Source organism: Acipenser ruthenus, chromosome 5, assembly GCF_902713425.1.
Source record: "Acipenser ruthenus chromosome 5, fAciRut3.2 maternal haplotype, whole genome shotgun sequence".
NCBI lineage: Eukaryota > Metazoa > Chordata > Actinopteri > Acipenseriformes > Acipenseridae > Acipenser > Acipenser ruthenus.
In genome coordinates this window covers 17,008,711-17,021,574 of record NC_081193.1, presented here as the reverse complement: position 1 = coordinate 17,021,574, position 12,864 = coordinate 17,008,711, and the positions used below count along the sequence as shown (strand labels likewise).

At 38.1% G+C, this 12,864-nt stretch overlaps 1 protein-coding gene across 1 annotated transcript; it reads right to left on the bottom strand.

Annotated features, from left to right (window-relative positions):
* Positions 1–309: 309 nt before the first annotated feature.
* On the bottom strand, positions 310–1,092 carry LOC117403399 (small ribosomal subunit protein eS1-like). Its single transcript, XM_034005517.3, has one exon. It carries the CDS (start codon positions 1,085–1,087, stop codon positions 326–328), a length of 762 nt encoding a protein of 253 aa, XP_033861408.3. The 5' UTR covers positions 1,088–1,092; the 3' UTR covers positions 310–325.
* Positions 1,093–12,864: the final 11,772 nt, after the last annotated feature.

Sequence of the window (12,864 nt, the reverse complement as noted above, 5' to 3'; positions counted from 1 at the left end):
AGGGCACATTTCTTGTCCAAGATCCATTTCAGGATTTAGAAAATTGTATTACTATACAGCCTACAGTATTCTGGTGTTTCGTGTTCTGAATGCAAAATAATCTGTATTTAATTACAATAGCATTGCCCTTTTAGTTACAGAGCTGCAGCGGACAGGTTCCTCTGGAATTCAAACAGCCTCAAACAAGCCCTGTGGAGAGCTGTGACTGGTACTCCCCAATTATTATTAGTAGTTGTAGGTTTTTTTTTGTGTCTCATTCATATTTTTTTTTCTTCTGTAATTTTTAGATTGCTTCCTGGACTGGGGGATCATATCCGTCAGCCCTTTAAACTTTAGCACCAGTCTCATCGCCACTAGACTTTGCACTGGTGCTGCTGGCACCACCTTCTCCGTGAAGCGCCATCAGTTTGCCTAATTCAAACTTGGGTTTCTTCAGCATCTTAACTTTCCTTACAAAAACATCATGCAGGGGGTAGATGGACTGGCAAACCTTCTCGATGTCCTTGCCAATGCTGTCTGGGATCAGTTTGTTGACGACTTCCTTGAGGTCACTGGTCTGCACCTCTTGGGTCATGATCTCCATCATCTTCTTGCGGATCTGGTGGACCTGTTGTTGCTGGGCATAGGAGGTTTTATGGATTAGGTTGGCGCACTCCTTGGTGAACCCCACGCAGAACAGGCGGATCAGATATCCATCAGTTGTCTTGACATCAACATGAGCTTCGATCATGGTCTGCCATTTCTTGACCATTGAGCACTTCTTGTCACGAGTAAGGTCCATTCCATGGAAGTTGGTCAGACAGTTCTTGCTCTGGACATCTTCGGTCATCAGCTTGAATTTACGGAAGGCAACTTCGTCGTTCTGCAGCTCGGCAAGACTTACCTCAAACACACGTTCCTTCAGGCCATCAGAGGCAATTTTGGTTCCCTGTGTCCTTGTCACCAGAGTCTTTCCCAGGTTTCTGATGTAGAACATGGCTGGCGCCTTGACATCATACCAGTCTTTCTTGGAAAAGGGGTCAACAATCTTCTTTTTGGCATCCTTCTTGCCTCCTTTGGTCAGCCTCTTATTCTTGCTGACTGCCATGTTGTACTCAGTAGTAGTAGTAGTCATAGTAGTAGTCGTAGTAGTAGTCATAGTAGTAGTAGTAGTAGTAGTATTAATCGTATTTAAAATATGACAGCGAAAAGCTCTGTTTTATTTAATTGTATGCGGGTGGACGAAAGCCGCCACATCCACATCCTTCTCATGTGGAATGCAGGTGGTCAGGAGATAAATGATCGCCAATTGTCTCATTAGCTGCTATATAAGGTCTCGCTCTCAGAGTGTGTTAGTCTGAGATGGAGAGAGACATGTTGTATGGAAACTGTAAAGGAAAAACAATTGCTACTTACTTTGAACTATCATAAAGGTACTTGTATCCTTTATTTGTTTGTGTTTGTTTATTTTTGGCCATCAAGCCATTTTCTTTTATTATTATTATTTAAAAGGCTTTTTGTTAATTTGTTTTTGTATTAAATAAATATACGTGCAGCAGTGCCGTTTTGCCCCGCTTTCCGTGTTTGAGTACTGATTCCGGGACACTGACGTCACCACCACCAGCCAGCTAGCCAGAAGAGCATCAATGTTTTCAAGCTTTTACAGGTAGTTACATGAACCAGCAACAGGGCCTGTAACAATAACCTATTTAAAAATATATAATTTTAATTTTAAAAATATATAATTCTATCCCTGCTCTATCTAACTTAGAAAGAAACAAGAGGTGTCATGTTCACTTGTGTGGCAAAGTAGTTTTTTTTTTTTTGTCATCACATAGTGAGCCATGCAGTAACAGCTATGTGCACTACCCTCCACAACTATCCCAAACACCTGCAGGATGTTAGTGAAAGCTCAGATTTTTACAATAGAACATAACGCAAACAAGAATGGGTCTTTATTTTAAAACAAAACTGACAATAAACTATAAGATTCTAAATTTTATATGTGAATGGTCTACAACCCCTGCATAAATTAACACTGCAATATGTATACAGGCGCAGACTGGCCATCGGGAAGTGCGGGAGACTCCCCGGTTGGCCGGTCTGTTTGGACCTGCGTGGGCCGCTGGTCTACATTTGATTCATAATTTTTTTTTTTCTTCCCATTACATGCTGAGAATGACGCTGTTATTAACTTGGCAGTCTCGCTCTGTCGCGCGCACACATCACCACACCAGTCATCTCTTGGGTAGATCCAATATCGCAATATCTAGGGGGGGGCGAGGAGTGGCCACTCCCTGATTGGACTTGCCCGGATTTTCTTAGAATGTGATTGGTCAGCCAGATTTCGTCTTTCGTTTGAACCTCTTGTACTGATAGTGGATGATAGCGATGGTCAGTTTGATTCTTTTTAGTGACTCAAGTCATTTGATTCAGTTCAGTTTGGTGAATCGATTCATTTCTTTCATTTGATTCACTGATTCAATGACACAAAACCAATCAATGTAGACCGCATTAAGATTAATTACGTAGGTTTATTTGAACCGGAAAGAACGAGTCGTTCACGAACTACACATCACAAAAGCTAGGGAGAATCTATATTTGGTTGACTGGGTTCATAAACATTAAATTAAATATAGTTTGACAAAAAATTATATATATTTAGAATCCTGGAGATAACATAACAGTTTGAACCATTAGAATTGTTTAGCCATCAGTATCAATCTAATTTAATTTAATCTTGGCTCACACAGAGTTCTTATCTTGCACTAAGTAAGCGGGAATTTGGATCCAACATGGCACATACGGTCTTCAGTTTCATAACACTCAACGAGTTGAGAGACAACCCGGTTTCCTTGTTACAACGAACAAATCAGCCAGACTCGAGAGGTATGGAATCATTTCATGAGTTTTGATAGGCTGGTAACTCGACTCCTGTGCACCACGCAGCTTGTTCATAGGGTGAATCAAAAGAACCGATTCAATGGGGACTCTGATCCGATTCCCATCGTTCACCTTAGTAATGAGTTATTCAAAAAGAACGATTCGTTCACGAACTGCACATCACGAGTGGATGAGTGTCAGTGTAAAAAATGGAGAGAAAAAGAAAAGGTGGGGCAGAAAAGATTAGAGACAAACGGCAACGGTCTCTCGAGGCAGATGCCGCAAAATGCACAAAAATAATGGACATGTTCCGCAGGCTGGCTGGTAGTAGGGAGAGCGAGGGAGGTCAGGATGCCAGTGTTAATCAGCCGACTCAGCCTAGGGAGCCCACTGAAGAACAGAAGATGACGCTGTGGCAGGGTCGAGCACAGCAGGTACAATCAGTAGAGTTTATGGTTGCATTAACATAGATTAAAAACTCGGCTGCACCTCGTACCTAATAACGCCATGGCTGTGACTTATTGCTTTTATAAAACGGCTACACCAATATTTGTAACGTTAGTCACTTTTTGAGATCTAGTCAGCTATGTATAGCTATGCTAAGCTCCGCTAGCAAATCGACTAGCCGTCCTATGCTAGCTAGCTAGCTAGCTGGGTTACTAAAAAAAAACATTAGCTCAAACATTTCCCAGGTCGCGTCTCTCTCTCTCTCCACCATTTAGCTGGTTACCCCTGATATAAACTGAAACAACATCATGGCAAGCCGAGCTGATGGTGGTATTAGCCAATTTTTATTTGTAAAACCATAGCATGACATGCCATTTGGCTATAGTATTGCCCCCTACTGGACACTTGCAGCGTAGATTTCACATTGCATGAATTGTATCACACTAACAAAATCCCAAATTTTAAAGCAATCGTTTCACATGAATTTGATTGGGTTTGATACTTAGGTCGATGTTGATAAGGTTGTTGCGCAAAGAAGGCCTTACAGTGGCCTATGGTTGAATATAGCACGACTGGATCGCTGTTTTGACCAATCGGAGAGCAGGACTGGAACTATCCATTTTATAAATCAAACAAGCTATGTTCTTGTGAGTATTCTTTCAAATTACAATAAAGTTTGCTAAGGGTATTAATTAAATTGATTGCTGTTGTTCATTTATGCATATTAAAGCAGATGCAGCTGAGCTTGAGGAGCGAGAGAGGGACAGAATGGATGCTGTTGCAGGGTCCAGTGCAGAGAGAACAACAGCTGAGGAAAGAGAAGGAGAGAGAGATAATATGCAGGCATTTGAAGGGAATGCAGGGGGGTGGGGGTCAGCTGGTAGCTTTGATTACTTCACACACCCTCAGTCCAAAGAGCTAGACACATTTTTTTGTTATCACCCAAACACAGTGGGACAGACTGAAGATATCAGCTTGGGATGGATACAGGGTCAGAACAGCAAGTGAGATGCCTGAGGAGGATGGAAACAGTGGAGCATGTGAAGAAGAGCTGGAGCTAGAGAACAAAATGTGCACTTCATGCAAGAACTGTGCCATGTGTTGCTATTTGATTCTATCCCGATACAATTTATTGACTGATGCCTATCATGTAATTGGTTTGGGCTACAAATTCCTCCTGACTTTGTCAGTAATGCAAGTAGCATGTAAAAGTTGTTTCTCCACTCTAAAGTTTGTCAAGAATAGACTGAGAAGCACTGTCCCAAGACCACTTGGAAGGGTTAATGCTAATGTCTACAGAGAAAGAGATAGTGATGGCCCTAGACAGTGATGGAGTTATTGACAGGATTGCGCAGAAGAGTGCACTGCTGCGACATCTGCTGGCGACGTAAGGTAGGACAGTCTCGTTTACTGTAGATTTGGGTGAAGTAGTTGACTGTATTTTTAGATATAATTAAGGGTTTTGAAATCCTATTGTAATTTTGGGTTGGTATTGGCGCTGAGTGCTGCTAATGGTTTCTAGAATTGCTAAATATGAGCAGATGTGTTTAGAATTTACAGTTTTTTTTTATTTTTTTTACTAGTCCTATTGAGAAAGCGCAATCTGTGTGAGGTTGGTGATGGTTTATAGAATTGAGGTAACCAATACTGTATAAAGAATATCGGTCAATGTGTAAAAAAATGTTAAGAACATAAGAACATAAGAAAGTTTACAAACGAGAGGAGGCCATTTGGCCCATCTTGCTTGTTTGGTTGTTAGAAGCTTATTGATACCAGAATCTCATCAAGCAGCTTCTTGAAGGATCCCAGGGTGTCAGCTTCAACAACATTACTGGGGAGTTGGTTCCAGACCCTCACAATTCTCTGTGTAAAAAAATGCCTCCTATTTTCTGTTCTGAATGCCCCTTTATCTAATCTCCATTTGTGACCCCTGGTCCTTGTTTATTTTTTCAGGTCGAAAAAGTCCCCTGGGTCGACATTGTCAATACCTTTTAGAATTTTGAATACTTGAATCAGATCACCACGTAGTTTTCTTTGTTCAAGACTGAATAGATTCAATTATTTTAGCCTGTGCATATGACATGCCTTTTAAACCCGGGATAATTCTGGTCGCTCTTATTTGCACTCTTTCTAGAGCAGCAATATCCTTTTTGTAACGAGGTGACCAGAACTGAACACAATATTTTAGATGAGGTCTTACTAATGCATTGTAAAGTTTTAACATTACTTCCCTTGATTTAAATTCAACACTTTTCACAATATATCCCAGCATCTAGTTGACCTTTTTTATAGCTTCCCTACATTGTCTAGATGAAGACATTTCAGAGTCAATATAAACTCCTAGGTCTTTTTCATAGATTCCCTTCTTCAATTTCAGTATCTCCCATATGATATTTATAATGCACATTTGTATTGCCTGCATGCAGTACCTTACACTTTTCTCTATTAAATGTCATTTGTCATGTGTCTGCCCAGTTCTGGATGCTGTCTAGATCATTTTGAATGACCTTTGCTGCTACAACAGTGTTTGCCACTCCTCCTATTTTTGTGTTGTCTGCAAATTTAACAAGTTTCCTTACTATACCAGAATCTAAATCATTAATGTAGATTAGGAATAGCAGAGGACCTAATACTGATCCCTCTGTCCTCGATCCATTTTGAGGTTTCTCTTCTAATCAGTACTTTCTGTTTTCTATATGTTAACCACTCTGTAATCTATGTGCATGCATTTCCTTGAATCCCTACTGCATTCAGTCTGAGGAAAAATCTTTTATGCAGGACTTTGTCAAAAGCTTTCTGGAAATCTAAATAAACCATGTCATATGCTTTGCAATTATCCATTGTCGATGTTGCATCCTCAAAAAAATCAAACAGGTTAGTTAGACAATGCCCTTTATAAAACATTAAGTTATAAATGTTATGATACTTATAATTAAAGATGGACAGTTAAATTGAAATGTAATTGAAAGTTTCATAGACAATCAGATCTTCTCTGCAGCTGTTCTGGGACAATTAGCTAGTAGGCACCTGCATTTTTGGTGACTACATTTGAAAAATGTTAAATTTTATGGTTTCTGCCTAAGGATGCTTTGGGATTGATCTTTCTTTTAAAATCCACAACAGATACTGCATGTTAAATATTAGGTAATGACTATACAGGCTCAGGCAATAATCTGCTTGTGTACAATTTACTTGATATATGAAATTGAATCTATTATTGCGACATACATTAACTGTTATAAAATGCTGATATCCATCAAGCTTCAGTTGACCTCATTTTGTACACTGATGTAATTAAGATGACTTGATCAATTGACCTGAGACTTACATAAAACCACTCAGGAGTCTTTTCCTGTCAAAGGTGTCACAAGATGGAGAAAGGTGAAGGGCATTAGTTTGAATGAGACAGCAATGGTTGTGGGCCGTTTTGAGCAGCAGATGTAGTCTAGGGACGTAATTGTCTGCTAAGAAATAAATAATAATAATAATAATAATAATAATAATAATAATAATAATAATAATAATAATAATAGAAACTTTGTGACCGTCTCAGGAAAATAAATCAATAATGAATTATTAACCGGACAAGTGGTGGCAGCAGTCATTGCCCCCTGTCAGTATTGTCATCTGCTGGTGCTGTTTTAAAGCCAATAGTGCAATTAATTTATAAGAACAAGCATACTGTAAGTACTGCCAACATATCTTACAGGGATAGCAGCTCTTCAGTGCCTCGGGGCGTCTCAGATGGTATGGACTGATTACACGCAAGACTGGTTGGGAGACATTTGTGAATTGTTACGTTGTTGGTTTGGTTTTGTCTCCAAGATGATTTTCAAGTCTCAGCTTTTATTTGGAATTTTCAATCTAGATTTGTACCTGTTTTCTCCTCACACTTGAACTTTTGATCAGTGTGGCAGGGACAGGGTTAATGTCTCTGCCAGCAACCACAGGTGTGGCCACTCTCCAGTTACTGCAGATTGGTGCTAACTGGGGAGTGGCCACCTGCATAAAAGCAGGCAGAAAGGCTGTGGTTGGGAGAGAGGAGTTTGGTGACCGTGACCGTGACCGTGACCGTGACCGTGACCGTGACCGTGACGTGCATTTTGTACTTGTAAAGTAGTGAAGGAAAATGCCTAGCCTATGTTTTTTGTGTTTGGTTTAGCTTTATTTTGGCCCTTGTGCCTTTTTATTTGTACTTTGTGTTATTTAGTTTATTAAATGTGCGCTTCATATGCTGAAACGGCAGCTTCCTTGCTTTGAGTCAGTCTTGCCGCTACTCTAGAACAGTCACATTTCATAATTTGTTTTTTTTGTTTACTTAAGTAAATTAAACTACAGTGTTATGGAGTATTATAAGCATTCCATAAGCTTTATAAAATGGCAATGTAGTTGGCTGGATGGCACAGCAGGCTAGTTAAGTAGCATCTGATGCCTTTCACCTTGAGTATAAATCCTAGCTGAGGTCCCCTAGTTCTTTAACTTTAATTAAGAATAAATACATTTGTGTATTTAAATTGTATTCAGTAACCATGTACCTCACTTAACAATATTTGAGGTTATCTGTCAGCACCATTTTGACATGTAACCTGTATTATTGAAAATTTGACTATATTGGACAGAAATGACATAAACTACAACGTTATTAGGGAAATAAATCTAAGCTATACATCTTTGGCTCTCCTTTGAAGTGTGACTACAAGGGATGACCGTAACTGTCTGACTATAAATGATGCATCTCATATAAAACCTTAATAGGAAATCATTTGCTTCCAGTTTTTAGATTGGAGCAAAGAAATTATCAATTTTAATATGAATTGCCTCTTGAACAGCTGAAGTATCAAGGTTTTGATATAAGGGTCCAGGGCACAAGGATCTGTTTGTGAATGCATTGTTGTGGGAACGCCTTTAAAACGGTATAATCACTCTGGAAATTAAACAAATGCAAATATGAATACGCAATACATATACACGTTTTATCCATCTTTACCTAACCTCTGACTTCCTTTGCAGGCTGCCTATTTTCACAACATTGGGGCAATTTTTTCCAAACTAGCTTCTTGTTGCTGGTTCAGTTGCCATAATTAAATATACTTTTATACCCGAAAAAAGTTACAATGACCCAATGATTTAGTTCACAAGTGTGTTATGCCTTGGCTCAATCAAAACCTCAAACCACCTAATGAATATTTTCTAGGACTTTTAAATAAACATCTCAGTTTGCCTGTCTTACTTGTACGTAAGCTGTTGCTGTTTCACTTCTAGGTCCTTGACCTCAGCAGTGGTGCTTATCTTGGCGAGAGCCGAGTTCAAATCAGCATGCAGTTTTAACATCTACTCTCATGTAATGGAAATCATGTACTGAAAAAACAAGACTTTACATAATGAATTGCACTTTTTTTCTATAGCACCAGCCTTTCCTTGTATTCATTTCTCAAATAGCATTCCTTCGTGTTCTAATTTTAAGACTTGGGCATTGAGTCAATAACTTAATTACCAAGATGGAACATAAAAGTGGTTAATCCTTTCAGTTCACATCAGATTTACAACAGCTGACAAATAAAACAGAGTCAATGTTACATTCACAGCAGAACTTCAATACAAAAAAACAGATTAGAATGTGCTTTTACAATCTTGTGAGATTAAATCGAAACAGTTTTAGCAAAACAAAAGGGCTGCATTTAGATAGCGGGTTTGTGTTGTTTTTACTTGATGTTAAAAAAAAGCCTAGTTATGCACAAGTAGAAGTGAATGTCCTAATTTATCAAACAAATCATGAGTAGAAAACAATATTATCAAGTTGTAATGACTGTATTATGGTATCAATTGAAATATCTAAGTAGGATGCATTGTTATTAATTTGCACCTGGGGTGATCCAACAGTCTTTTCATTATGCTTTTTCCTTCATAAATTGATATATATATGTATATTTTTTTTATTAATTCACTTTATCCTTTTACCAATTCTACCCCAGATATTGCTACAAATGACTTCTTAATAGTACGACAGAAGTGTCTTTTGGAAAAATGAACAGCTGAAAAGCAATTATGGCAGTTAATTTGAAATAAAAAGGTAAAACAAGAGTGCTGCTGGCTGGAAGTGGTGTGATTAGCATAATAATTGCTGCTGAAGGCAACAGAAAACAGTCGTTAAAATAAATAAATAAATAATAATCCATGCTGCGCAGGGCTTTATAAGCACTGCCTATTTTTAGTGATTTTCAGGAAACTCAAAATTAAATCTTGCCTTTTTAGATGTAGCATTCAACTTTCAGAAGCCATAATGTTTTTATTTTATCATGCAATAAATATTGGTTATATTCAATGAATCAAAACCTGAAACCAAGAATCTAAAATGACATGTTTTCCAGGAGAAAGCCCTACTCCTAATTAACAGAAATCCTTAACCAGGTTTCCAACATTGAGCTTATTACGGATTGCCTAAAATTCAGAATCATTAGAATAAGTGAATAACTTAAGCAATACATTATAGAATATTCAACAATTGACAATTGGTTCATGCAGTTCTGTTATTATAGGCATGTCCTCCAAGCCAATCACTGTCATTTATGTGCACAGTTTATGATTATTTTCATTTTCCATTTGTGTTTAAAATGTTTATTTGTATTGCACTTTAATTAGTTTTTTTGTATACCTCCAACTGATGCATGGGTGCTATTGTTTTTCATGTGTTGAGAATCTGTGGTTTGGGACAGTGATATAGAATATTTGGTCCTAATCCATTTAGGGCCTTGTAAGTTAACAGCAACATCTTAAAATCAATTCTATACTGCACAGGGAGCCAGTGTAGAGGCCAAAACAGGGGTAATATGTTTACTTTTCCTGGTTTTAGTCAGAATTCTAGCGGCGGTATTCTGAACAAGCTGCAAGCAGGATACCACATGTTTTGGGACATCAGGAAAAAGTGCATTACAGTAATCAATTATAGATGAAACAAAGGCATGCATTAGTTTCTCTGTGTCAGATACAGAAATAATTGGTCTAAGTTTGGCTATATTTCTCAAATGGTAAAAAATACTTTAGTAACTTTCCTAATATGGGTCTTGAATGATAGAGCAGGATCAAAGATGATCCCCAAACTCTTAATTTCTAGTTTATATTTTGAAAGAGACTGCAAGGGTCGAGCTCATGTAGTCCCGCATTTCCTTTTAGTTGCTTCTGTGAGCCCAGTAGCATAACCTCTGTTTTACCTGAATTCAACATTAGAAAATTCTGTGACATCCAATGCTTGATGTCTGTAAGGCAAGTAGCTAATAACACCCAGGCCAAATTCCTGGCTTTAGGGACAAATATAGCTGGGTATTATCAGCATAGCAATGGAAGTTCATACTGTGTCTGCGGATAATGTTACCTAATGGTAGCATATATAATAAAAACAACAAGGGACCTAGAATGGAGCCCTGTGGAACACCATAGACAACTTCCGATAATGCCAATTTTACCTCCCCAATAGAGGTGAACAGAAACCAGAAAGATAAGATTTGAACCAGGATAGGACAAGACCAGACAGTCCTACTGTGCTATCCAGACGATTCATTAGGATGGAATGGTCTACAGTATCAAAGGCAGCATTTAGATCGAGAAGAATTAAAACTGATGGAAAGCCTGAGTCAGAGCTTATCAGCAGATCATTCATAACTCTGACAAGGGCCGTCTCAGTGCTACGTGCAGCACGAAAAACAGAGTGAAACTTCTCGAATATACCATGAAGAGTTAGACATTTTTGTAATTGAATTGCAACAACTCTCTCTAGAACCTTATTTAAGAATGGTAGGTTGGAGTTTGGCCTTTAGGGTCCAAATTGTGTTTCTTAAGCATAGGCTTCACCACAGCTACCTTAAATGATGAAGGAACTTTTTTTAAATGTGGATATTAACCACCCAGCTGCACATTTATTTTGGCGATTTCCATGTTAAAAATGCTAAAAAAAGAAATTAATTAATTAAAAAATTGCAGATTTTTAATTCTTAGCCCTCAAATGAGCAATTTAGACAGTTTTCAAAACCATTTTTGCTATATATTTTTTTAAATACACACTTTTTTATTGTGATTATTAAAAACGGAAATACAGTATTTCAATAGAACTTAAATGACAAATAACAACAATGTGTCTACAATTGTAGCATTATAGATCACAAAATAACATCATTTTTTTACAATGGCAGCATTATATAAGTATAAATAACTTTTTTTTTTATAATGATAGCATTATAATAACATTATAATACATGCAGACATATCACTTTTTAGAATTTTTTTTTGTGTGATAGATTTCAAAGCCGATGCACTTCCACCCCTCATCAATGCTAATGTCTTTATCTAGCACATATACATCAGAAAACTTGTGTCGCCAATTTTCGATCACATCAAATACTGCATCTATGCACGGGTGTATAGTGCTGTTATATGAATTATTATCTCTGAAGTGTAGGTACAATAAACAAATAGGTAGTTTTGATCAGTACAAATCCTGACAAGGCTTTTTTTTATTCTCTGTAGGTACACAGGCATCCATTTTTCACCCTCAGCTGTGTATATACAGATGACCCGGTCTGTCAATCATATTTCTTAGGGACTGCTGCCATCTGCCAGTGAAAAAAAAGGTTTTTTCATTGAAGCATGATAAAAAGATGCTTTAAACTCTGCAAATGCACTGTAACATAGCAGGGAGGGCGGGTTAAAATCCTCCCTGCGTAAGACATGTGCGCAGGCACATTCTTGTTAGTTTGTTTTATTTTTTCATCAGTTTTGTTAATTATTTTATTGCTTAATTATCCCCTGCACCTGGTAATTATTAAATTAGAGCCAGGTGCAGGGTATAAAAGTGAAGCAGTCAGTCTACTCAGGGCTGCTTAGGAGAAGGAGTGCTCTGCGTCCAAGCAGTCACTAAAAGGACAAAGAAGTAAGTTTAAAGAACAGAGTGTTTTGGTGTTTAGCAGGTAAACGGCTTAGCCGTCCTGCTGTTTAGTTGAGGTTCCTGCGGGTTCAGATAGTGCTCAGTAGAGCTAGGTGTTTATTTTGTGTTTTGTTTATTTTGTTTATTAAAAATATAGCGCGTCAGCGTGTGAAAAATCCATTCTTGCGTCCTGGGTCTATTCTTAAAGGGGTAAAGAACATATAAGTGTCCACACGCTATTATTATTATTATTTATTTCTTAGCAGACACCCTTCTCCAGGGTGACTTACAATTACCCATTTATACAGTTTTTTTACTGGATCAATCTAGGTAAAGTACCTTGCTAAAGGGTACAGCAGCAGTGTCCCACACCTGGGATTGAACCAACGACCCTCCGGTCAAGAGTCCAGAGCCCTAAACACTACTCCACACTGCGGCCACATGCTGCTATTCTCACAGGAGTGACAAATTTGGACTCGCTTGCGCTCCACATGGAAATTGCGGGATAAGCAGCTGGATGGTTAACACCAAGAACATCTTTTAATAGTTTTGTAGGAATAGGATCAAGAGCGCATGTAGTAGCTCTCATATGTTGAACTAGCTTTGTCAGTTCCTGTAAGGTAATCAAAGAAAAAAAAAAC

What these genes read in the sequence shown, in the direction of transcription:
- LOC117403399 (XM_034005517.3), bottom strand. Translation starts at nt 1,087, where the DNA reads ATGGCAGTCAGCAAGAATAAGAGGCTGACCAAAGGAGGCAAGAAGGAT.